The sequence below is a fragment of the Oncorhynchus nerka genome, linkage group LG9b, assembly GCF_034236695.1.
Source record: "Oncorhynchus nerka isolate Pitt River linkage group LG9b, Oner_Uvic_2.0, whole genome shotgun sequence".
Lineage (NCBI taxonomy): Eukaryota > Metazoa > Chordata > Actinopteri > Salmoniformes > Salmonidae > Oncorhynchus > Oncorhynchus nerka.
In genome coordinates this window covers 21136769-21163612 of record NC_088424.1, presented here as the reverse complement: position 1 = coordinate 21163612, position 26844 = coordinate 21136769, and the positions used below count along the sequence as shown (strand labels likewise).

The window sequence follows — 26844 nt, the reverse complement described above, 5'->3', positions numbered from 1 at the left end:
ACTTTCTTTATGCAAATGTCAATACTGTTTGTCCGTTTCAAAGTATTCATTACTTGTCGAAAGAATTACAGATAGAACTGATTGACTAGTGATTCGTAGGATCTCTATGTGTACTTAACACAAATGGTCCCTCTCTGTCTTTTATATTTGCAGTTTATCCTGATCTTCACAGTGATCCAGTACAAGCCGATCACCTACAACGACTATGTGTACCCCGGCTGGTCTCTAGCCATCGGCTTCCTTATGGCCATGTCCTCCGTCATCTGCATACCCATCTATGCTCTCTACAAGATCGCCAAGTCTGAGGGAACCACATTTTTAGAGGTAAAATCCACAGTAGCGCTCTGTCTGTGTTTTGTGTTGGAAAGCAGATGTGGTTGACATTCTAAGACTGGTGAAAGTGTCGTTTTTGTTTTGTTTGTTAAATGGAACATTTCGTCGAAGGGGCGCTCGATCTAAAATAAATGGATGGTAAAAGGGAGAACCCGATGGGTGTTCTGTTATTACGTAACTTGCATTACATAATTTCCCAACTGCTTTACCTGCCTCTAATTAGCAATACATAATGAACCTATGTCGCTTCACTCACATTGACCTCTGACCCTCCACCCCTTACAGCGGTTGAAGAATTCGTGCAAGCCAGACGTGAAGTGGGGCCCGGCCCTGAGTGAGCATCGGATAGGCCTCTACGCCACCCCAGGCTCAGAGGGAGAGGTGGAGGTGCGTCCCCTGAAAGAGGAGCTGAAGGAGAAGGAGGATGAGAAGGGGGATGAGATCAGCCTCACCATCCAGGGCAGCAACGGCTCAACAGCACACAACACTACCCCCAGCGCATAGAGGCCCCCACTGGGCTAGTGCCAATCCCCACCCAACCACCCTTTCCCACAGCACACCGCAACGTGGGGGAGAGCCCACTCACTGGAGACCTTTACATATTGTAAGGGCTTATTATTTCTAACCTCTAGAGAAATTGGCCGTCATCCAAAAGAATTTCACCTCTTGTTTCGACATAATTTAATTATGCATTTTTTTTCTCTTCTTCATATTATGCAGGTGTGTGTACACACTGTGAATACATGGCACAATAGGGGAGGGACAACATTTTTCTCCTTCATCTGTAAAGATATCCAGCGGAATTGGCAACTTTTCAAGTGGCAGTGCTGGGGGTTTTAAAGCTGGAGGCCAGGTGTTCTTTGGGTCAGTGCTGTAGACATCTGAATGGAACCAATCTAGGGACTGATCTTTCCCTTCTGCTGTTTTATCTACGGTATAGCTTTTGACTCTCAGTACCCTCTGATACAATATAGTGTCCACTACTCAGACTGTTACGTATGCTGCTTTAGGGTTACCCAGAACAACTCAAATTGGAGTAAGCCAATGGCTTTTTAGCTACTCATCTGACACATATTTCATTTGACTAACTATACAGTTAAGCCCTTGTACTTCCAATGATGTAAACAACTAACATGCATTACAGCACCAACTCCCCAGACACACAGAGCATGTTGGTCTCCAGCTTTCTGAACAGCTACCCTGACTGAAGCACATGACTTCCCAATGCCCATTCTCAGGGTCCCAAAACAATTTACTACTTACTGAACACGTTCAATACCTGAGTAAATGTTTCTATGATTATGGTAGGCTTTACATTAGAGAGGGAGCTAAGATAAAGACAACCATAACATGTTCACACACAAAAACAAATGGGTGGATGGATGCAACTCAGTACAATAAAGTGCCATCTCTCTTTTAGTCTTCCAATCATCTCCGCGGGAAATGCATCTCGAAATGTGGCATCTCACTTGTGAAGGGAGCATTTGATTGAGGACCGAAGCAGCTAGCATATCGAGGAGGGAGTACACAGTGGTGTTGCCTCATAGCCTCTGTTACTCACAAGTAGGATTTGCCCCAACCAGGCATGTTACCAAAAAACATGTTGAACATGCATGAACTTTAATATCTCGGTGACATAGCTGGAGTATGTGTCTTTGTTAACTTTTTCAAAACTGAGAGACTTGCATCAGCAGGTGTCTTTGCAGAGGAAAATAAATGTATTTACAAGCGTTTTAAAGCTCTGAGCCAAGTAATGGTGTGACTGGATGTGGAAACAGGAAGGAGAGAGGCCATTGGTTAGCCTGGTAATGGAGCTTGTCTCCAGGAGAATAAAAAAAAACTTCAGTCATCTTTACTGAATTATGTAGTTTATATGTAGTTGTATAGTACCGTTCTCTCTATAGAATTGTCTTATTTTTATCTTTTATTATTGTAAATTAACATAGTAAATAATTATAAGGAAAACATGTTGATGTTGTAAGAAGCAACAGTATCTTAAGAAATAACAGTAATGTTTACCATTCCTCATCCATGACTTGATTTTTTACTGGTAATTGTTTTATTTTAGGGGGTTGGAGTGGGAGGGACATGTATTTCAGTCACTTTGTGAAAGGATGCTGTTGTGGTTGTGTTTAGGGTGGGAGTAGTGCTCTCACAGGTTGCTGGAATTGGCAATTGTCAAGAAGTCCCATCTCTCCATCTAATTTGAGGCATTTGTCTCCGCTCTGTTACGTTGCATCTGTGTTGCAGTGAGGCAACGACCAGTCTGTGGTAACATTGTAAATCCACTGGGTCCTTGCCTGGCCTACACTGATGGAGAGAGGTAGTCTGGCAATGCAGCTGCTAAAGAGCTAGAGCATCGTATCTTGGTGAAACTACAGATTTTGTATTTCTTCTTTAACCAGTACGTACGTCACTGTATATAATGTTCAACATCTTTATCTGACTGCACAAATCTAGTTTCTGCTGTCATATGACTGAGTTGTTCTCCTTCCATTTTACTTCAGTTTCACTGTGTTAAAAGTGTCATGACAATTAGCTATCCAGACTTTGTCCAAAATAGAAACGAAACCTTGCAGTCCAACAGGAGGCATGTCTGACACTCAGGAGAGTAGGTAGTGGTTATTTTGTCCCACATGGCATCTCATTGCCTATGTAATGGGGAATAGGGTTCCATTTGGGACCTACCCAAAGTTGTTGGTTATTTAAACAAAAAAACAAGCACACCAGTAGGTTAGATGCAGCCCAACAGACTCCAGTTTTACTTCAGATGGAGACAAGACTACTATGTTCTCCTATGATGATGACAGAAGCACAGTACAGCCACACTACTGAATCTGTTATAAAGCAGAGTAGTAGTGTTCCTGGAATGACGATAGCACAGGATATTAATAATGATGTTGCTTTTAACTGATGTGTGTGTCCTGAAAAGTTCGAAACACTATGGATACATATCATTTTGGTAATAAGAACTTGACAGCAGGTGTAAATGAGCTAAAGTGGGTTAGTATATAATGACCCTGGTGACTTCATTTGATAACAGAATTATTCTCGACATGCCGGCTGAGGCTAGGGAGTCCGCTAGGACTTTTATTTCTTCTTCTTGTTGAACTGTTGACTTGTAGTCCTCTTCTTTATAATAGTAGTAAGTTAGGATAACCACCATGCTATTGCAACCCTTTGGTCTCTGCTATCCCCGGAATTCTTCCTCTATCAGAGGACTGGTGTTTGTGTGTTTTTATTTGGGTGTATTTTTATTTTCTTATAGTATAATTAGCCAGTGTTTAGTGTAATATGTATTTATGTGTAGTGGATACCCTACTGATAACTACTATGTTTAGACCACGATAGTCAGTATTGATGTCATGTAATTCTAATCAATCAGTAACAATCCATTTTTTCATCTAACAAAACACAAACTACCTATTTAAGAGACCTTTTGTTTTTGTACAAAAAAAACAAACATGTATTTTATCGTCATAATTTATCATCCATGTTCAGTGACACTACCTTTATCTTGTTCTAAAAGCCAGCTGATATCAAAAGTATTGCCGAACAAAAGCTTGAGTTGAAACTTGAAATTCAAAAGGAATGCATTTACCAGTATGTTCTGTTGGAGGTACATGACATGTCTGCAGCTACATGACTGTTGGAGACGGTACATAATAAGTGTTCATCTATTTTACATAGCAATAATGCCAACAGTATTAAGTGATCACTGTGGTACTGTACTGCAGTCACATCTGTTTACAATATAGCGACTGTGCTGTACATTTTTTGTGTAAACAGACTGGCCTTTTCAATTTGGTGGAGGAGTAGTTTACGAGCATTATGTGGCAAATAAATAAAATAATCAAATCAAATCCAATCAAACAGCATAATCAGCAACATTGCTCAGGCCCCAGGAAGAGCAGCTGCTGCTTCAGCTAATGGGGATCTGAATAAAAGACTAGATAACATTGTAAATGCAATACATGACATAAGATCAAAATATCAATGTATTGGGGAACTATGTATGAAAGGGTGATTTTGTTTTCATCTTATTCTTCCTTTTTGGGATTATTATTTAATTAGCTTGGCATTTTATCATTTGGTGAGACCCTTCCATTAAAATGATCAACCTAAGCAGGTAGTGTAAAAGGACACATTGAATGAATATTCATATATTTGTGACATTGTAATAGAAACAAATTGTTCATCAACTCATATTGAAATCACTGTAGTAAAAGTCTTCTATATATGGAATGTAAGAAATGAATACATGTTAGCAATTCTGAAAACACATAGTAGGCTTTTACTGTACTAAAACGGATTTATCTGCTCTGTGATTCACTACAATCACAGAGATGTCTGAATTTTTTACAAGTTGTTTCAGCACTTTAAATCAAGTCATGTGTTTTTAACATATCTAATAATACAAACTTCCTTTTTGAAATAAGGCTTTACAATGGTCTGAGTAAACTGTTGTCACTGTCAGCAGAGTAGACATGATTTATGCCAATGTCAATTCTATCATAAGGGAGAATAAAGCACAAATGAAATGAACACAGTACTGGTACTTTATCATATATATCTAACCATGTCTCTTGTACCTTGGGGCCAAAATCCATTGAATTGTCTTAGTCATGTCAGCTGTATATCGTAAACTGTTCAATTACAAATGGTAAATAAAATCTATTTTAAAGATCACTCAAGTGTGGTTTATGTCCCATCTAGATTACACAGCATGCAGTGTTTTCTCTTTCTGAACAGGTAATCACTTTCGTTAGATTGGAGAAAGCAGAACCGTAATAAAACATGTATTAGAGGCATATGAACATTTATCCAAATACATTCATATTTATTCAAAATGCATTCATTAAATGGTTGAATATGTAGATCAAATGTTTAATCATTTCAAAAGCATTCAACCATATTGTCTTGTTCTCTTTCAGGTCTTCTACCAGTCTCTTGAAAATCACCATATAACATCCCTGTGCCTCTTGTCTCATTGTGGAAGACTAGCCAATGCCAGCACTCATTCTTTATATTAAAGAGATTACGACATCCCTTTTACAAGTATGAGTACTATTGACCTGTGATAAGATACATGTTTGTGAGGATATCTCATACATTGACCAGACTGCAGCTAGAACATATATTACAGTATCAGAGGTTGCCTTTATACAAGCAGCACAATAATGATACGTTTCCCACTAAATCGGTCTTTTGACCAATCACATCAGATCTTTTTCAGATCTGATTGGTCAAAAAAACAATCTTCTTCTGTAGTAAAGAGTTCAGTTCACAAGGAGCTGACCAGGCTGTCCCGCTGTGGCAGACACATGTGCCTGGCCACACTCTGCCCTCTACTGGCTGGCCTCTGCATGGTGGGGGGAGCAGGGTGGAACATCCTTACGGGGCTCATCTGCTCACAGCTCCCTTTGCTCCCAGGAGGCTGTGTGGAGGAGCCTAGAGGACAGTGTCCACCAGAGGATAAAGAGGGCCAGCTGTTCACTGAGTCTGACCATGAGTCATCATGTCTTTGAGCTCCCTCAGTCACAGTCTGACCACTACGCCTGCAAGTTCTGCCCTTTACTCTCTCTTCTGAGGGAGGATTAAGGTAGGGTTCAAGGCTGGTTACTGTACTGGCAGAGAGTACCAGGGGTGGTAGGTAGCTGTCCCTGTCTTCGGTGGTGGTGGGTCCTCTGTTGCAGGTGTGGGAAGCCTCAGAGCTCTGGTTGTAAGTCCTTAGCTGTTCATATTTAGACGGTTGGAGAGGGCTGGGTTCTCTGGTGTTGGGTGAGCTACGTGGCTGGCCTCTCATCCTGTCTAATGGAGGAGTACTCCTTACTAGAGATGTTACTAGAGGTGGCTTGGTATGAGGAGGATGGGGTCTGGTGGCCACCACAGGGATCAAGTGTCTCTGTGTCTCATCTGCAGGAAAACCTGTCCATCCAGTCGACCTGAGAAGATCAACAACACCATTAAAACCTTCAAAGTCGGGCTCTATTCAATCTGTATATGTGAAGTGTTACAGATTGCGCGATAAAAATGTGAAGGCGACATCCGATTGAGACGACATGAAGTGTTTACCATCTATGCAGTCTACGCTAACGCGGGAACATTGCCTTTAAATTTCAATCACACTCTAGTGCTGAACTTCCTCAATACGGATTTTTATTTTTATTTAACCTTTATTTAACCAGGTAGGCCAGTTGAGAACAAGTTCTCATTTAAAACTGTGACCTGGCCAAGATAAAGCAAAGCAGTGTGACAAAACAACAACACAGAGTTACACATAAACAAATGTACAGTCAATAACACAATAGAAAAGTCTATATACAGTGTGTGCAAATGAAGTAAGGAGGTAAGGCAATAAATAGGCCATAGTGAAGTAATTACAATTTAGCAAATTAACACTGGATTGATAGATGTGCAAGTAGAAATACTGGTGTGCAAAAGAGCAAAAAAATAAAACCAAAATGGGGATGAGGTAGGTAGTTGGTTGTATGAATGGGCTATGTACTGATGGGCTGTGTACAGGTGCAGTGATCGGTAAGCTGCTCAGATAGTTTATGTTTAAAGTTAGTGAGTGAGATATAAGTCTCCAACTTCAGCGATTTTTGCAATTCTTTCCAGTCTTTGGGGATGACCAGTGAGATACACCTGCTGGAGCGCATGCTACGGGTGGGTGTTGTTATGGTGACCAGTGAGCTGAGATAAGGTGGAGCTTTACCTAGCAGAGACTTGTAGATAACCTGGAGCCAGTGGGTCTGGTGACGAGTATGAAGCGAGGGCCAGCTGACGAGAGCATACAGGTCGCAGTGGTGGGTGGTATATGGGGCTTTGGTGACAAAACAGATGGCACTGGGATAGACTGCATCCAGTTTGCTGAGTAGTGTTGGAGGCTATTTTGTAAATGACATCGCCGAAGTCAAGGATCGGTAGGATAGTTTTACAAGGGTATGTTTGGCAGTGTGAGTGAAGGAGGCTTTGTTGCGAAATAGGAAGCCGATTCTAGATTTAATTTTGGATTGGAGATGCTTAATATGAGTCTGGAAGGAGAGTTTACAGTCTAGCCAGACACCTAGGTATTTGTAGTTGTCCACATATTCTAAGTCATTGAATAGAGCCCCTGCAATATGATGCTTCACCAAATATGAACTTTTCTTGTCTAGGAAGTACACATGTAAACCTTCAGACAAAAAAATGCCTGTAAATCCACAGAACAGAAAGTGGTAAAATAGGTATTTTGTTTTAGTTAGAAAGGAGAGTATAGGCAGACTAGAGGCCAACCTGGATCTGATCTGCAGGCTTGTTTCCACAGGGGAGGAGGAGGGACAGTGGGTGAGGCTGAGGCTCTGCCTTTTCATATCCATCTGGATGGCTCTCCTCTCCTTCTTAAGCTCTGCAAATCAACCCACACCAGGAGAAAATCACTCACACACATTTCTACAACACAATTCTAGAGCAGGCAGGCAGGCAGGGCCAGGTTCCAACCCACACTTCCAATGGCAGAAAGACATACAGCCACCACCAACACACAGGCTCTTAGCAAAAAAGGAAATAAATGACTGGTGTGGTGGAGCAGTTTTTCTAGGAAGAAGAGTTCAGATTACCCCTATAGGCAGCTGCTCTTCTCTGCTGTGGCTTGGTGACTGTGGTGGCGTCCCAAGCTGCACTCTATTCCCTTTTAAGTGCACTACTTTTGACCAGAGGCCAAAGTAGTGCACTACATGGGGAATAGGGTGGCATTGTGATGTATACAGTGACAGGCCTGAATTTAAAGCGCATTAATTAAGCTACAAATGATGTCGGTCAGAAAGACACCCTCCCAGGGATTCATTCTACTCTGCAACAGAGAAGAAAACAGCAAGGCTCAACTCTGGATCAAATCAACTAGACAGAGAAACAATGCCATGGGATTGACAAGTTTAATAACACCACGCAATCCGATTGGAAATGGTGAGAAGACTGAAAGCCGGGTCGGCCTGTTTGAAATTAGCGCCAGGACACAAAGCCCCAGATAACAGGACATTGAGAGGGGAGAGGTAATACCTGTTGACTGAGTTCAATTAACACTCTATTGACCATTACCCTTTTCACCTGATGATGTGTTTCTGGAGTTTCATTAACTGTTTCTACTTACTCAAGTTGCAATGTTTTTCTATATTTGTTGCAGATTAGATCTTGACAACATTGGCTTCTGTTGGTTATTTGAAATTACAAAATGTAAAAAAGAAATATTTTGCAACAATAAACCACTAGATGGTAGTAAGGCTCAATTTATCTAAATTACTTCTAGATACAGCAGAAATTTCAGGACTCTGTCATTTATGTCAGGTCAATACATCAATAAAGAAAAGCAACTGTGTTTTTGGTAAGTGATTTTTAGGAAGTGTGCATTGCATGTCAAAAGACTTAGGACACTAATGTATACCTCAAAAGGGACCGACAGTCATTGTCAGGACAGTGTAGTTCACATGTTACGGAAGAACTCGTGATACTATTATGGATCTGAGCCCAGTCATCTCTATTAACTCTGGGTTCTGGTGTTCAGCTGGCCAAATATACATCTGTTATGTCAACCAGGATAGTGTATTACTGTTAGGGTTGCAAAATTACAGTAACTTTCCCCACATTTTGGGGGGAAAATCCAGGTTGGAGAATTGCTGGATTTTGAAGGAATATTCCAAATAGGATTTCTGTTAAAACCTGAGAATGTTGGTAAAGTTACAAGAATTGTTCAATCCAAATACTATATAACTGTACTGTAAGTGTTTCACTCACCTGTTACAGTGGGCTCTGGAGCCTCAGTGACATCATGCTGCGTCTGGTGCTCCTGTTCCACACTCTCCTGCAAGGAACAAATCCCACAGACAAGACACCAGAGAACAGGTGAACTACCGGAGCCAGCTACCGTTAAGCTGTAATAATATAACAAATGACAAATAAGGAAGCTGGATGGAGAGGGGTGTTACATGCAGAACAAGCCACTAAACGATTCAGCAGCAGCAGTGTTCGTTCCATAAGGTTTTGGTCTCTCTTTCAACATCTATATCCAGACTCAGTGCATCAACCACAGTTCCAACCAACAGGGTCTTTACTCTGCTGGCAGCCAGGTCATATCTGTCCTCATTTTACAATACTACTGGTCATGAATGGTAATAGCTAGGAGCCCCACCACCAGCCTCCCTCCCTGCCCCCAGCCATGCTTTTTGCTTTGAGGCATTTATGCGAAGTCTCACTGTGTGCCACTGACGTATCATGGAGCTATCCGTCATCCTCACTTCCCACTGTCTAGCTAGCGGAGGCTTGTCGAGTGCCTAGCGGATCGTCTTGGTTTTTGAAATGCAAACAAACAGAAGAAGAGAGGGATCTAGTTACAGAGGAGGCTATTCATTTTAGATGTGAGGTCTGAGAGGAGGGTGGTTAGACTATACCCTGGCTCAGGCTGCTGCCAAGGGAGATGGAATACCAGACTGGCAGTAAACTCCAAAAAGGCACGCTATTCCGTATGTAGTGCACAACATTTAACCAGGGCCCATTGGGCTCTGATCAGAAGTAGTGCACTATAGGGTAATATTTGGGATGTACACAGCCCACAGCTTCTCAAAGGATCGTCGACTTGAAACCCAAACCCTGCTTCACAGAAATGGCAGCCCTTTTACTGTGACAATAATACAGCCTACTATTGCAGTGGTAAAAGGACAACACTCGACACCACCTTCTCAGTCTAATCTTTCTCCTACGGAGACCAGTGTTATGTGACCTCTATTTGGGACCATGTCAACTAGTCTACATACTTTCCAAGCTCGAGGAAATATTTAGTCATTACCGTAGACTGCCCATTCGGGGAAGTGGGACATTATACCTATATTTGTACAAATTGCTGTCAACTACTTTTCAGTATGCCTTTGAATTGCGCTTAACATAGCACAGAAATTGTGGAATAAACATCCCTAACAGATCAAACACTGACAAACTGTCTCTGTTCTAGCCTATCCTAGTTCCCACATCTCAGGAGATGTGTCCTGCGTGTGATAGTGGGTTGGAGATGTGTGTTGTCACTACAGACCCTGGTTGGATTCCAGGCTTGTATCACACCCGGCCCGTGATTGGGAGTCCCATAGGGCAGCGCACAATTGGCCCAGCGTCACACACACTAGAGTTCAAAAGTTTGGGGTCACTTAGCAATTGTTCTCCATGAAAACATACATGAAATGAGTTGCAAAATGAATAGGAAATATAGTCAAGATGTTGACAAGGTTATAAATAATGATTTTTAATTGAAATAATAATTGTGTCCTTCAAACTTGGCTTTCGTCAAAGAATCCTCAACTTGCAGCAATTACAGCATTCTAGTTGTCAATTTGTTCAGGTAATCAGGTAATCCCACAAGTTGGATTTGCTTGATGGGCACTTCTGCTCCCACAACAGCTCAATAGGGTTGAGATCCGGTGACTGTGCTGGCCACTCCATTATAGACAGAATACCAGCTGACTGCTTCTTCCCTAGATAGTTCTTAGTTTGCAGCTGTGCTTTGGGTCATTGTCCTGTTGTAGGAGGAAATTGGCTCCAATTAAGCGCCGTCCACAGGTTATGGCATGGCGTTGAAAAATGGAGTGATAGCCTTCCTTATTCAAGATCCCTTTTACACTGTACACATCTCCCTCTTTACCACCACCGAATCACCCTCAGACTATCGCATTGCCTCCACCATGCTTGACAGATGGCGTAAAGCACTCCTCCAGCATCTTTTCATTTTTTATGCATCTCGCAAATGTTCTTCTTTGTGATATGAACACCTCAAACTTAGATTCGTCTGTCCATAACACTTTTTTCTAATCTTTCTCTGTCAGTGTCTGTGTTATTTTGCCCATCTTAAGATTTTCTTCTGATTGGCCAGTCTGAGATATGGCTTTTTCTTTGCAACTCATTCCGGAGTCGCCTCTTCACTGTTGACGTTGAGATTGGTGTTTTGCGGGTACTATTTAATGAAGCTGCCAGTTGAGGACTTGTGAGTCATCGGTTTCTCAAACTAGACACTCTAATGTACTTGTCCTCTTGCTCAGTTGTGCACTGGGGCCTCCCACTGCTCATTCTATTCTGGTTAGGGCCAGTTTGCTTTGTTCTTTGAAGAGAGTAGTAGACAGAGTTGTACGAGATCTTCAGTTTCTTGGCAATTTCACGCATGGAATAGCCTTCATTTCTCAGAACAAGGATAGACTGATGAGTTTCAGAAGAAAGTCTTTGTTTCTGGCCATTTTGAGCCTGTAATCGAACCCACAAATGCTGATGCTCCAGATACTCAACTAGTCTAAAGAAGGCCAGTTTTATTGCTTCTTTAATCAGAACAACAGTTTTCAGCTGTGCTAACATAATTCCAAAAGGGTTTTCTAATGATCAATTAGCCTTTTAAAATTATAAACTTGGATTAGCTATTAACACAATGTGTCATTGGAACACAACAGTGGTAGGCTTGATTACCAACAACGACGAGACGGCCTACAGGGAGGAGGTGAGGGCCCTCGGAGTGTGGTGTCAGGAAAATAACCTCACACTCAACGTCAACAAAACTAAGGAGATGATTGTGGACTTCAGGAAACAGCAGAGGGAACACCCCCCTATCCACATCGATGGAACAGTAGTGGAGAGGGTAGCAAGTTTTAAGTTCCTCGGCATACACATTACAGACAAACTGAATTGGTCCACCCACACAGACAGCATCGTGAAGAATGCGCAGCAGCGCCTCTTCAACCTCAGGAGGCTGAAGAAATTTGGCTTGTCACCAAAAGCACTCACAAACTTCTACAGATGCCCAATCGAGAGCATCCTGGCGGGCTGTATCACCGCCTGGTACGGCAACTGCTACGCCCACAACCGTAAGGCTCTCCAGTTGGTAGTGAGGTCTGCACTACCTGCCCTCCAGGACACCTACACCACCCGATGTTACAGGAAGGCCATAAAGATCATCAAGGACAACAACCACCCGAGCCACTGCCTGTTCACCCCGCTATCATCCAGAAGGCGAGGTCAGTACAGGTGCATCAAAGCTGGGACCGAGAGACTGAAAAACAGCTTCTATCTCAAGGCCATCAGACTGTTAAACAGCCACCACTAACATTGAGTGGCTGCTGCCAACACACTGACTCAACTCCAGCCACTTTAATAATGGGAATTGATGGGAAATGATGTAAAATATATCACTAGCAACTTTAAACAATGCTACCTAATATAATGTTTACATACCTTACATTATTCATCTCATATGTATACACTGTACTCTATATCATCTACTGCATCTTTATGTAATACATGTATCACTAGCCACTTTAACTATGCCACTTTGTTTACATACTCATCTCATATGTATATACTGTACTCGATACCATCTACTGTATCTTGCCTATGCCGCTCTGTACCATCACTCATTCATATATCTTTATGTACATATTCTTTATCCCCTTACACTTGTGTGTATAAGACAGTAGTTTTGGAATTGTTAGTTAGATTACTTGTTGGTTCTTACTGCATTGTCGGAACTAGAAGCACAAGCATTTCGCTACACTCACATTAACATCTGCTAAGCATGTGTATGTGACAAATAAAATTTGATTTTGATTTGAACACAGGAGTGATGGTTGCTGATAATGGGGCTCTGTAGATATTCCATTCAAAATCTGCCGTTTCCAGCTACAATAGTCATTTACAACATTAACAATGTCTACACTGTATTTCTGATCAATTTGATGTTATTTTAAAGGACAAAAAAAGGTGCTTTTATTTAAAAAACAAGGACGTTTCTAGGTGACCGCAAACTTTTGAACTGTAGTGTTTATATATATATATATATATATATATATTTTAAGAATCTGTTGTAAAATCTGTTGTGAATGTACTGTAATGTTTTTAACATGGTATAAACTGCCTTAATTTTGCTGGACTCGAGGAGGAGTAGCTGCTGTCTTAGCAGCAGCTAATGGGGATCCATAATAAATACAAATACATATTATCGTCTGGCTCTCTCATTTTCATGGCCTTGGCTATAGCTCAGACCCTTGGTACAGCATACCCTGTATCTCAGTGCAAGCACAGACTACTGCACATGCAGAACATTTTCTCAGAACACAGGCAATATTTAAATTGGAACAAAAAAAACAATTCCAAAATAACTATCTGGTATTGACTGGAATCAAACCGAATCTTACCTGTAGAAACTGTACTTGGCTTTTCAGCACATTGCATTCTTCTGACAGGACTGATCTGGTAGTGAGGAGAGGACACAACTGTTCGTCAAATTCTAAAACCATAGCATTTAATGACTATTGAATCTTCTGCATGCTAAGATCTGGTATTCATTTTCTTACAATGGGGGCTTTTGTTCTGTGGGGGGATGGAGAGAGGAGAGGGCAGGTTGTCCTCCACCCTCCACCCCTCCTCCTCTCCCCCAGCCAGACATACTGTACTAAAACTACTACTGTCTATCACAATACTAATTTCAAATGGGTTGCATTTTATAGGGATTATTGCCTACAAATCTCTACTTTGATTTTTTTTAAACAGTTGCTCTGATGGAATTAGTCACTTACTTGAGGTGGGCCACAATGTCGTCGATGTGGGTGATGTTCAGCATGTGTCTCATGGCATCAATGTCATCTTGGTTGGTAGTAGAAGTGACTGAGCTCTGTGAACAGGACCTGTGGAACCAGAAACGCATGTCTAAGGTCTATCCATATGACAGATAACAAGAAATACACCATGTGTGTTTTCAGCTGCACGCTTTCCTCTTGTGTTGTAACATTTGTATTAGAGTGTGGGAATGTTTCTAACTCTTAACAGTTAGACTAACCTTCCTACATGTTGACTCTGGCTGAACTGTATTCCACTAGAGGTAGGCCTACTATTCACAGTGTCGCAACGGTTGCTCGGGACACCCAAGGCATAATTCACCACACTAGGACTGTACCGGAACAAGTCTGCGTCTGCATCCCTGAAAGTAAATAGATACATACAAATAACCCCCAACATACTGTGAAGGAGTCAGACAGGAAGGGATAATATGACAAACCCCCCCGTCCTAATCTTCATGCATCTTCATGACTCCCATGCTGAAAAGATTAAAGCAGTGACGCAGAAAGAGAGAGAGGAGAGAGAGCGATGGAGAGGAGAGAGAGCAATGGAGAGGAGAGAGCGCGATGGAGAGGAGAGAGCGCGATGGAGAGGAGAGAGAGCGATGGAGAGGAGAGAGAGCGATGGAGAGGAGAGAGAGCGATGGAGAGGAGAGAGAGCGATGGAGAGGAGAGAGAGCGATGGAGAGAGGAGAGAGCGATGGAGAGGAGAGAGAGCGATGGAGAGGAGAGAGCGATGGAGAGGAGAGAGCGATGGAGAGGAGAGAGAGCGATGGAGAGGAGAGAGAGCGATGGAGAGGAGAGAGGGCGATGGAGAGGAGAGAGGGCGATGGAGAGGAGAGAGGGCGATGGAGAGGGCGATGGAGAGGGCGATGGAGAGGGCGATGGAGAGAGAGAGAGGGCGATGGAGAGAGAGAGGGCGATGGAGAGAGAGAGTGCGATGGAGAGGAGAGAGGGCGATGGAGAGGAGAGAGGGCGATGGAGAGGAGAGAGGGCGATGGAGAGGAGAGAGGGCGATGGAGAGGAGAGAGGGCGATGGAGAGAGAGAGCGATGGAGAGAGAGAGCGATGGAGAGAGAGAGCGATGGAGAGAGAGCGATGGAGAGAGAGCGATGGAGAGAGCGATGGAGAGGAGAGAGAGCAATGGAGAGAGCGATGGAGAGGAGAGAGAGCAATGGAGAGAGAGCGATGGAGAGAGAGCGATGGAGAGAGAGCGATGGAGAGAGCGATGGAGAGAGAGCGATGGAGAGGAGAGAGAGCAATGGAGAGAGAGAGAGAGCAATGGAGAGAGAGCGCGATGGAGAGGAGAGAGCGATGGAGAGGAGAGAGCGATGGAGAGGAGAGAGAGCGATGGAGAGGAGAGAGCGATGGAGAGGAGAGAGCGATGGAGAGGAGAGAGCGATGGAGAGGAGAGAGAGCGATGGAGAGGAGAGAGAGCGATGGAGAGGAGAGAGAGCGATGGAGAGAGAGAGAGCGATGGAGAGGAGAGAGCGATGGAGAGGAGAGAGCGATGGAGAGGAGAGAGCGATGGAGAGGAGAGAGCGATGGAGAGGAGAGAGAGCGATGGAGAGGAGAGAGAGCGATGGAGAGAGAGAGCAATGGGAGGAGAGAGAGCAATGGAGAGGAGAGAGAGCGATGGAGAGGAGAGAGAGCGATGGAGAGGAGAGAGAGCGATGGAGAGGAGAGAGAGCGATGGAGGGGAGAGAGAGCGATGGAGAGGAGAGAGAGCGATGGAGCGGAGAGAGAGCGATGGAGAGGAGAGAGCGATGGAGGGAGAGAGAGCGATGGAGAGGAGAGAGAGCGATGGAGAGGAAAGAGAGCGATGGAGAGGAGAGAGCGATGGAGAGGAGAGAGCGATGGAGAGGAGAGAGCGATGGAGAGGAAAGAGAGCGATGGAGAGGAGAGAGCGATGGAGAGAGGAGAGAGCGATGGAGAGGAAAGAGAGCGATGGAGAGGAGAGAGTGATGGAGGGAGAGAGAGCGATGGAGAGGAGAGAGAGCGATGGAGAGGAAAGAGAGCGATGGAGAGGAAAGAGAGCGATGGAGAGGAGAGAGAGCGATGGAGAGGAGAGAGCGATGGAGAGGAGAGAGAGCGATGGAGAGGAGAGAGCGATGGAGAGGAGAGAGAGCGATGGAGAGGAGAGAGAGCGATGGAGAGGAGAGAGAGCGATGGAGAGGAGAGAGAGCGCAAGAGAGAGCAGCAGCAGTCCTGCTTCCAAGAGTCACCTGCCATGGAACGAGGTCTGTTGGATTATGGTTGAGAACACTCAGCTGCGTCAAAGTGGGGATGTTGTGTTACTACGCTGAGTGATTTAAATCAGGAGGCTGCCACAGAGTGGACACTACCATTTACCTGCACCTGCTGAAACGCTTTTGATCTCCAGAAAAAAGGCTGTTGCAGATGCTGGCCAAGCATGCCCAACCCCCCTTTTTGAAATCACACTATGTAGAAATACAGCTCAATCGAAGTGGAAAACAGGCAGCTAGTCTGCTACCCCCCTAAGAAGCTTACAAAATACACCCTATCCTTTTGGTCAAAGCCAACATTCTAGACCACGGCCTGTTTTGATATATGATAATAATGTATTGTCCTCTACGTTCAGTGCATGTGTGGGGTCCAATATGACCTTAATGGCCTGTCTGAGGATGGTCTCCTGGAGGGAAGTGTCATACCTGTAATCTTCCCTGCTGTCTTGGTCAGTCTCAAGATTTAGGCTTTGAGCTGTACTGTCAGGTTACCCAACCAAGTAACAATGCCGTAGCATAGTGTTGGCTACGGACTTGAGCCAGTTTTGATCTGTTTATAATTGTATAATTAGCCTAGTAGATGTATTATTGTGTTATGGGTTAGATGGAACATGTGCATTGTATTTGGGCAGAGAGAAAGTACAAAGAGGGCCTGTCTCTGAGGCCAATAATTATGCTATAAGGGTTGAATAGGAGCAAAGTTTCTGGAGTTAGAGCTGATAGATTGTAATTACTATTCTATAACACTGTCTAATATCTTCACTGTCTAATATCTTCACTGTTCTTTACCATTACTGTATATGCTCTTAATATGAATCTACAGTTTATACATATTATTAGGGATTGAAAGTATTGTTAGGTTTATGCTCTTTGTGTATGAGAAGAAGAATTATCTAGTGGACTGTGGTAGACTGCAAGAATGTGTACTCCCTTACTCCAAGGCCTCTCCTGTCTGATAAGAAGTCCTGTGAGAGGCGTGGAGGAGTACCAAGGTTCCAGACTCAAGCTGGGATGATAACACAGCAACAGAGATTGATTATTTATCCTAGACTCAGAAGGGGGGACCAATCAGAAGTTATAAATATTTGTGCTTGTGACTTTGTATCGGTGTTGTTTGCAGCTGCGGTTATGTGGTGTGTGGTGAATAAATCAAGAGTGTGTGGAGGGGGGAAGTGAGTAGATGTAACGGTCCCATTCCAGTGACAGGCTGCTTGTGGAGCTACCCGGTATAGCTGTAATGACAGGAACAAAGGCTACATTGTGAGGCAGTGTAGTATAGATCACTAAGTATCTTAATCCCCGGGAGAGAAGGAGTCCTAATCTCAGTTAACAAATATGGCATAGATGCCCGCCACGACATCAAAAACCACACCATGTTAACAATACACAAAAAAAGTCTGTTCAAATCCCCATCCATCCTGGAAGATTGATCATCTACGGCTGTAAAATACATTACACCACACACACACACAACTACTTTTAACCCACTTCCCAGCTCCAATTGTTATGCTAGTTCCGTTCTGAGAATTTAGGACCTCCTTGGGCCCGCTTTCAGAAATCAAACCACCATTTGAAGCCTATTTATTCAGAGTAGGGTCTTTAATCAATGGGAATTCAGCATACCCCCTCTCTTTCTCCATAATGGAACTGGTGCAGCTGCACTGAGAAAGCCAACCACAAAATCACAAAGACAATGGCATGGAGGGACGACCACACAAGGGGAGAGGTGGTCCAAACAGTTGCCAACCAGGTCCATTAAATCAGTTCACTTTCAAAGAAAGATTCATTCTAGCTGCTCTACTGAGATACCCTTGTTCATTAAAAAGCCCTAGGCTGCAGGGTATTGAGTCAACTCAACAGTTTCCTTTGGGTAGGAAGAATTTGGCAAGGAAAAAGAGAAACGCCCAAACCTGGAGCAATATTAAAGGGAAATAATCCAGCAGTTTTGTCCTGAAAGGAGTTCAGCTGATTTACAGTGACGTCTTAATTAGTTAATCAAAGACAGGGGATCATGGGGGATATACACACAGCCTGCATCCCAAATGGCACCCTACTCCCAACTGACTAGACATACCACAGGCAGCCCAATTCTGATATTTGTTCCATTAATTAGTCTTTTGACCAATCACATCAGATCTTTTCACATCAAATATTTTTCAGAGTGAAAAAGTGAGTGAAAAAAAGATCAGAATTAGGCTGCCTGTGTAAACACAGCCATAGTGCACTACTCTTGACCAGAGCCCTAGACTATGTAGGGTATAGGGTTCCACCATACACCACCCGATGTCACAGGAAGGCCATAAAGATCATCAAGGACAACAACCACCCGAGCCAATGCCTGTTCACCCCACTATCATCCAGAAGGCGAGGTCAGTACAGGTGCATCAAAGCTGGGACCGAGAGACTGAAAAACAGCTTCTATCTCAAGGCCATCACTGTTAAACAGCCACCACTAACATTGAGTGGCTGCTGACAACACACTGACTCAACTCCAGCCACTTTAATAATGGGAATTGATGGGAAATGATGTAAAATATATCACTAGCAACTTTAAACAATGCTACCTAATATAATGTTTACATACCCTACATTATTCATCTCATATGTATACACTGTACTCTATATCATCTACTGCATCTTTATGTAATACATGTATCACTAGCCACTTTAACTATGCCACTTTGTTTACATACTCATCTCATATGTATATACTGCACTCAATACCATCTACTGTATCTTGCCTATGCCGCTCTGTACCATCACTCATTCATATATCTTTATGTACATATTCTTTATCCCCTTACACTTGTGTCTATAAGGTAGTAGTTTTGGAATTGTTAGTTAGATTACTTGTTGGTTATTACTGCATTGTCGGAACTAGAAGCACAAGCATTTCGCTACACTCGCATTAACATCTGCTAACCATGTGTATGTGACAAATAAAATTGGATTTGATTTGGGACACACCCACAAACACAGGGCAGAGGCAGAGACCAACAGGACCAACCGGCAGGCAGCAGGGTGGTTGGAACTGGGCAGATGTTCAAAGCATAACGTGGCAGCAGAGTTAACATGGCACTGATACCCAAAGTCTTCACCTCGTTGATCTGTACACAGGACTGTAAGTGCCGCCGGGGTTTGTTTTAAGTGAAATAATCCCTCAATGGTTGGATTTGGTTCTATAACTATAAATAGGATACACATTCATAGAATACCCTTGAATAGTCTCATAGTCTCAGCAAAATCTGATGTTGAAGATAAGGCGGTCTGATTTTATGTTACAATACAGCTATGAATTAGTTTTTTGTGAGATAGCCACTGCCAAAATACTGAACTGGTGCGTCACATAAATTGGAAACAATCTTTAGTAATTGTTTGATTTTACCCACCAAAAAGTCACACAATTCTAATTATACGGGAAGAGTTGAGGCAGAGCTACATTCTTCAGAGCTTCCTACCGATTGCTGAGAGATGGAAAAGGCCTTCCTTCACATAGGTACCTGTAAATTACTGCTTTTTGTTGCACAAAACAGGCTCATCCGGGTGCAACAAAACAGGCTCATCCGGGTGCAACAAAACGGGCTCATCCGGGTGCAACAAAACGGGCTCATCCGGGTGCAACAAAACGGGCTCATCCGGGTGCAACAAAACGGGCTCATCCGGGTGCAACAAAACGGGCTCATCCGGATGCAGGACTATTGTTGAGTGGGAGGTATAAAAATAGGGGCTCACATTTGGCATACAAAGTCCAATCAAATCTGGGAGGCTTGTTCCTTTAGGCTACACAGTATAGAACAGTACTTAAATGTGGGAGATTTGCAGACATTTTGGTGACATTATTTTCTACTATCTTTTAGTGGGGCGGCAGGTAGCCTAGCGATTAAGAGCATAAGGCCAGTAACCGAAAGGTTGCTGGTTCAAATCCCCAAGCTGGCAAGATGGAAAGAATCTGGCGTTCTGCCCTTGAGCTAGGCAGTTAACCCCCAACAACAGCTTCCCGGGCGTCAATGACGTGGACGTTGATTAAGGCTGCCCCCCGCACCGCTCTGATTCAGGGTTAAATGCGGAAGACACATTTCATTTGAATACATTCAGTTGTGCAACTGATTAGGTATTCCCTATACTTTGTTCTATTTACTAGGCCCAACCCTTTTCCAGTGGAAATAAAAGTCTCAATGGTTCTAATGGGGTCTGAACATTTATCACCTGGAACTAACAAAGACCGGCAGGGAGACAGGAAGGGAGAGAAAGACAGGGAGAAGAAGCATGGCCTGGGAAACGAGATCCAGACATTCATCCCAACAACGTCACGTTCTCCTTGGTCCTCTGTCTGATGAATGAAAATGTTAACATATTTTTATCACAAAAATTAAAGTACTAGGCTAATCAAACATCGTGATATAAGAAGAAGTGTTGGTGTAAGACAATTTACTGAATGTTTTATCAATTCCAACGTGAAGAGAAAACAATAAAAGGAAGGGGAAGGAATGCCCACAGCGTTATAATAGTATTTTCTTCCAGGGCTTCTTGTGCTGATATTCAAACAAGTTGGCAACAATGATTAATAGGCCATAAACATGTTGTTGTTACTTAGGACTTAAGAAACTGCATTGTAAATGCATAGTAATGGGTTTTGTCCCAAATGGCACCCAATTCCCTACATAGTGCACTACTTGTGCACTATATAGGGAATAGGGTGCCATTTGGGATGCATTAAGTCTTTTTTTTTAAATCACACAGGAGTCTTCTCACCTGCCCTCCTGGGCTGCTCTCTCTCTCACGGTGGCCAGCAGCAGTTGGATCTCAGCTTTCAGCAGCTCCTTGATAGCAGGGGGGTCCGCCAGGGGGCAGCGAGGGGCCTTCGGCCTGTTACCCTGTTTAAGGCGCAACGTCTGCCAAATCTGCTGCCACATAGTGACCTGGCAGTAGGAAACATGGGGAGACACGGGATAGGACATCAGGACACAACACTGTGTAACTTTAGGATAACAATAAAGAGTGATGAGTCATTATGAATTATGAGATACAGTATCAGAAAGGCCTGCGAAATGTACATGATATTCAATTGAGACCCTGGCCCATAGACATCCTATAATGGAGGTGTTCTAATTAGTTCTGGGCACTGTTGGGCATAAAACTACTGCATGTGTTTTCAGTTGGCTGGTTTCCCCCAACAAGTTTAAACCCTATTCTTTAAAAACACTTCCTTCAGGGAAAAAGCTATTAAAGTGGCTACTTCTGGAAAAAGATAAAGTGTAGTAAAACTGTAGCCAGACTAGGGTTGCAAAGATACCAGTAATTTACTAAAGTTACCAGAAACTTCAGTAATTTTTGTAATTATGGCAATGGTAATTTATACTTGAATAACTTTAATATATTCACATACATACATATATATTTTATACATTTTTAAAATCTGTATCCATATTGTCCATGAGCTTCTAGTAGATAGACCATATGGTTCAACAGGAAATAGCCTAATTGTAACATCTGCTTCCAAATCACACTCTCAAACACACAGAGCCCCTGAACCCAGCTCACTCTCCAGAACCCAATCACCTTAATTCTGATCACCTGTTCACACACCTGTAAGTCATTATCACACACTATTTAGTTCAGTTCTTTGCCCCCCCATCATTGTGAGATATTGTTTGTTTTGTGACACACTTCTATTCGAAGCGCTGGTTTTCCCGTAATTTAATCCTCCTGTGTATGATAGTTTTTGCTTGCCTCACTAACGAAGCCTTTTGCCTATTCCCTGACTGTACTTTATCGGATTTCCTGTTAACTACCTATTGCCTGATCTCCCAGACTATGTTACTAGCCTTTTCCCTGCCTGTACTGTTGCCTTTTTAGACTCCCTGTGTATGACCTTCTGCCTGCCACTGGACCCAGCTACCTGCATCCTCCTGTGGTCCTTTGCAATAAACACCTGCTGCGCCCTGCCCTTGAAACCAGCTCTCTGCCTCCCATCATGTTCATTACACTAATTAATGAAAAAAATAATCAAATCAATAATGGCATTATTTTTATTCAACTGCAACTCTTCCAACTATTGACTATGTTCACAACTGCCAATAGTTTGACAACAAATACATATTGGCAATGTAAAATAAAAGTGTGAAAAAAAAAAAATTCAACTCGTCGTGTTTGGAGGACAAAGAATGCTGAGTTGCATCCAAAGAACACCATACCTACTGTGATGCATGGGGGTGGAAACATCATGCTTTGGGGCTGTTTTTCTGCAAAGGAACCAGAACGAGTGATCCGCGTAAAGGAAAGAATGAATGGGGCCATGTATCGTGAGATTTTGAGTGAAAACCTCCTTCCATCAGCAAGGGCATTGAAGATGAAACGTGGCTGGGTCTTTCAGCATGACAATGATCCCAAACACACCGCCCGGGCAACAAAGGAGTGGCCTAGCCAGTCTCCAGATCTCAACCCCATAGAAAATCTTTGGAGGGAGTTGAAAGTCCGTGTTGCCCAGCAACAGCCCCAAAACATCACTGCTCTAGAGGAGATCTGCATGGAGGAATGGGCCAAAATACCAGCAACAGTGTTAAAACCTTGTGAAGACTTACAGAAAACGTTTGACCTCTGTCATTGCCAACAAAGGGTATATAACAAAGTATTGAGATAAACTTTTGTTATTGAACAAATACTTATTTTCCACCATAATTTGCAAATAAATTCATTAAAAATCCTACAATGTGATTTTCTGGATTTTTTTTCTCATTTTGTCTGTCATAGTTGAAGTGTACCTATGATGAAAATTACAGGCCTCTCATCTTTTTAAGTGGGAGAACTTGCACAATTGGTGGCTGACTAAATACTTTTTTGCCCCACTGTATATATATATATATATATATTTCATGCTGAAACCCTCATAATAAACACCAATTCACTAAGTTAATGGTTTATATTCAGAATGTTTTACAGCTTTGTCATTCAAAATGATCTTATTTAATTATATATTTTACATCTGCTAAGGCCACACAGAGGGCCAGAGATAATTCTAGACACCTGTGATAATCTGAAGAACCCAAAAGGGCCACTAGATGTCCTTGAAAAGGTTTACTGGCAGTTTACTGGTAAACATTGATAGTTTCCAGTAATATACCCTCCCATTGCAACCCTAAGCCAGACAGAAAGAGAAAGAGAAAAAGTGAAGCAAATAGTCTGGCCTGTGGTAGAGACACAGCGCTGGTAAAGAAGAGTCTGGAGTCTTTTAACGTTTTCTACACTTGGTCCCTGACCTTCACTTCCTATTCTCCATGGAGAGGACAACTTCAAAGCCCACTGCTGTCCAGAGGAGAACTTTAAACACGGTCGATCCCAGTGTTTTGCACATACACTACCACTATGTCTAGCTGAATTCCGGCCAGGCAGCGACACTGCTTCCTGTAATGCCCCAGCCAGCCATTCTCCACTTAGGTGTTTATGGTGTGAGCCCCCAGGATGCTAACAACAGTAACAAGCTGCTCCTTGCTGTGTAAATCTTCAAGTGAAACCCATCATAGGAAATGGGGGAGGAACTCCAGTGCAGTTAAACTGGGTTATTGACATGTTGTTAACTTCACTTCAACATGTAAATTGAAGAGGTTGAATGTGATAAACAATTGAAATAGACTAAGTATGTTTTTTTCTTTATTAAAAAAATAATTATTGCTTTTTCATGCTATCCATTAAAGAAACCAAACATTGACTGTACCTTAACCATACCCAGTGACACGGGCATTACAAATGTCTAGAGAACATGATAGCTCAAACCCACATGGTTTGGCAGAGATCCAAGAAAACATGTCTTGTGTCATATCCTGTGTTAAACTTGAAAGGAGCTGGCTATTTTTCTCTGAACAGCTTCAAACAATGGTGTCCTTGATGGAGAGAAGGCCAGTCTGGGTAGTATTACTATGATTCTCATCTAGAGATCTAATGCTGAGGGAAAGCATTAATTTACTACAGGGCAAAAAGCTAAACAAAATGAATGAGGGAAATGTAAGGCTTGTTGTGTGAATAGGGCTACCTTCTAATACTTACTAGAAATATTAAGTCCTTCCTGGATATCTAAAGAATCTTGAACCTAATGTCCAAAACATTAAGAACACCTTCTTAATATTAAGTTGCACTCCCTTTTGTCCTCAGAACAGCCTAAATTTGTCAGGGCATGGACTACAAGGTGTCGAAAGCGTTCCACAGGGATGCTGGCCCATGTTGACTCCAATGCTTCCCACAGTTGTGTCAAGTTGGCTGGATGTCCATTGAGTGGTGCACCATTCTTGATACACACAGGAATCTGTTGAGCATGAAAAACCCAGCAGCTACACTCAAACTGCTGTGCCTGGCACCTACTAACCCGTTCAAAGGCATCTTAAATCTTCTGTCTTGCCCATTCCCCTTCTGAATGGCACACATACACAATCAATTTCTTAATTGTCTCAAGACTTAAAAATCCTTCGTTAACCTCTCTTCCCCTTCATCTACACTGATTGAAGTGGTTTTAACAAGTTACACCAAATTTACATGTTGAAGTTGGGGCGGCAGGGTAGCCTAGTGGTTAGAGCGTTGGACTAGTAACTGAAAGGTTGCAAGTTCAAATCCCCGAGCTGACAAGGCAGAACAGGCAGAACACTGTTCCTAGGCCGTCATTGAAAATAAGAATTTGTTCTTAACTGACTTGCCTAGTAAAATAAAGGTAAAATTTAAAAAATAAGGGATAATAGCTTTCACCTGGTCATGTCATCTATGCCATGGAATGTATACTGTATAAAAACAGTATGACTCGGTATATGATCATAATGCAGGTAGCCTAGTGGTTAGAGTGTTGGGCCAGTAACCGAAAGGTTGCTGGATTGTATCCCTGAGCTGACAAGATAAAAATCTGACGTTCTGCCAGAGCAAGGCAGTTAACCCACGGTTCCCCGGGCGCCGAAGACGTGGATGTCAATTATGGCAGCCCCCCGCACCTCTCTGATTCAGAGGTTGGGTTAAATGCCGAAGACACATTTCAGTTGAAGGCATTCAGTTGTACTACCTTTCCCTTAATGGTCTTTTCAACAAGACAGGGGTAGCCCTCTCAACCCCTTTATTGGTCCCCTGACTTGCTTAGCTAATTTGAGGGCCTGTGTCATATGCATGCTCTATTCACTCTATTCCAGGGGTCTCCTTCTATTAGCAATTTGGCCTGTGTAGTTTGAATGTAATTACACTATTGAACTAATATGGAACTAATTGAGCTAGTATGGATATTAAAACCATTGCCCCTATCAGAACATAACTGTATGATGACCTAGACAGGAAATGTGTGGTTTCAAACGTATTTCTTTTCCCTTTTTGAATATGAACTCAACATTATCCAATCCATTTTAAGTTATTCCTGCATTTTTAATGGTTGTAATTTCCAAGCCAGTCTGGTATAATATTATGAAAAATATGTGTAGCATTTTTGGCTGACAGCTTTCCTGTCCCTGTTTTGAGCTGTTGTAGGCTACATAATACCATCTCCAGAAGGAGTAGTTGGCTCCAGAACAAACAGTGCGTATGCCTAAAGATAGTCTCAAGGGCCACAATGAGTGTGTTGTTTTGGAACAATCTGAGGATCTAGTCTTACATAGCTGTATGTATAGCCTCACTCATGTAATGCAGCTAAATTAGAGCTACTTCAAAGACTACAAATGCCTTCTCGTGATTTGCCTGTAATGATGGCATGTCCATAGTTTCACGTTGTTCGATTGTATTCCACCCTTTTTGGGGGGCCAAGTGTTAATTTCAGCTATTGTTGATTGCTACCTAAATTCAGATGTTTGGGAAAATGCTCATGCTCAGTTATCAATCATTACAGAGATGTGTTTGTCCTTACCTCTGAATACATCTCTGTGTATATGTCAATCAGAGCATCTCCAAGAAGGACCCGGATCTCTGAGAGCTCTGACTCTGGGACATGCTCCACGATAATATTCCACAATGATTCGGTTTCTTCCATGAGGAACTTTATCTAGAAGTTGAAAGGTATAACAGAGGGAATCATTTTAAGTTGTCAGTGAAATACTGTATGTCTGGGCTATAAGTATTTTGCGTCCTAGCCGGTTTGCAAGAAGGATGCTAGCGTGGGTTGGTTGCCTCAATTGCCTGGCATCGGTAGCTAACGTTAACCGGAATTGGGTAATGTTAGCTAGCTAGTTTGTCTAGAATAAGGGCATTTACAAGAACGTCCAGCGTCTCAGTAAAACCATTCACTAAGTTATTTAATGCACGTTACTTTTGTGCTTAAATTCTACATTTTACAACTGTTCAGAGGAACTAACATGCTACTAAATAAAAATAGTAAACTTACCTTGTTGCTTTCTGTTTCTAGTGTAAGCGTTCTTGTCTCCAAGGCAGAAATATCGCGAGATCACTCTCCCTCGTCTTGGAATAAATTATTTCTAACACCAGGCTAATGTAAATTTAATTTTGGGCGTGAAATCCATGAGAACATTATTACTACTTAAATATAATAGGCTGCATTTTTTTTTTCACTTTCAAATGTCATTACCAAGATTGCATACAAAGTCAAACAATAAGTATTATCTATATAACAACCACATTTATCTTAATGAATCTGTTAATTCATAAAATGGTACGATAAAAAAGAAGAAGTTAATATTATCTCAA

At 42.5% G+C, this 26844-nt stretch overlaps 2 protein-coding genes across 7 annotated transcripts in view; one reads left to right on the top strand and one right to left on the bottom strand.

The window, feature by feature from the left end:
• Window positions 1–5022, top strand: part of LOC115114422 (sodium- and chloride-dependent glycine transporter 1-like) — an 86857-nt gene extending 81835 nt beyond the window's left edge. For all 5 annotated transcript variants that reach the window (XM_029642636.2, XM_029642634.2, XM_029642635.2 and 2 more), the window contains 2 exons: window positions 154–324; window positions 619–5022. In XM_029642636.2, coding sequence (XP_029498496.1) covers window positions 154–324; window positions 619–837 — 390 coding nt within the window. In that variant the 3' untranslated portion in view covers window positions 838–5022. The remainder of the gene's footprint in view (window positions 1–153; window positions 325–618) is intronic.
• A 126-nt stretch (window positions 5023–5148) lies between these two features.
• On the bottom strand, window positions 5149–26620 carry ccdc24 (coiled-coil domain containing 24). Of its 2 annotated transcripts, XM_029642640.2 has the most exons (9): window positions 26525–26620; window positions 26051–26185; window positions 20944–21110; window positions 14168–14308; window positions 13908–14015; window positions 13527–13581; window positions 9106–9172; window positions 7612–7723; window positions 5149–6278 (listed from the first exon to the last, which is right to left on the bottom strand). In XM_029642640.2, exons 2-9 carry the CDS (start codon window positions 26171–26173, stop codon window positions 5618–5620), a joined length of 1434 nt encoding a protein of 477 aa, XP_029498500.1. In that variant the 5' UTR covers window positions 26174–26185; window positions 26525–26620; the 3' UTR covers window positions 5149–5617. The 2 variants fall into 2 exon arrangements, with proteins under 2 accessions (XP_029498500.1, XP_064869497.1); XM_065013425.1 differs by lacking the exon at window positions 14168–14308.
• Between the last annotated feature and the right edge of the window lie 224 nt (window positions 26621–26844).

Excerpts from the sequence above, each read along its gene's own strand:
- ccdc24 (XM_029642640.2), bottom strand. The coding sequence starts at position 26,173 with ATGGAAGAAACCGAATCATTGTGGAATATTATCGTGGAGCATGTCCCA. Across the intron at positions 14,016-14,167 it reads CAGAGTCAACATGTAGGAAG|GTCCTGTTCACAGAGCTCAG; the intron begins GTTAGTCTAACT and ends CTGGTTCCACAG. Across the intron at positions 6,279-7,611 it reads AGCCTGCAGATCAGATCCAG|GTCGACTGGATGGACAGGTT; the intron begins GTTGGCCTCTAG and ends TGATCTTCTCAG.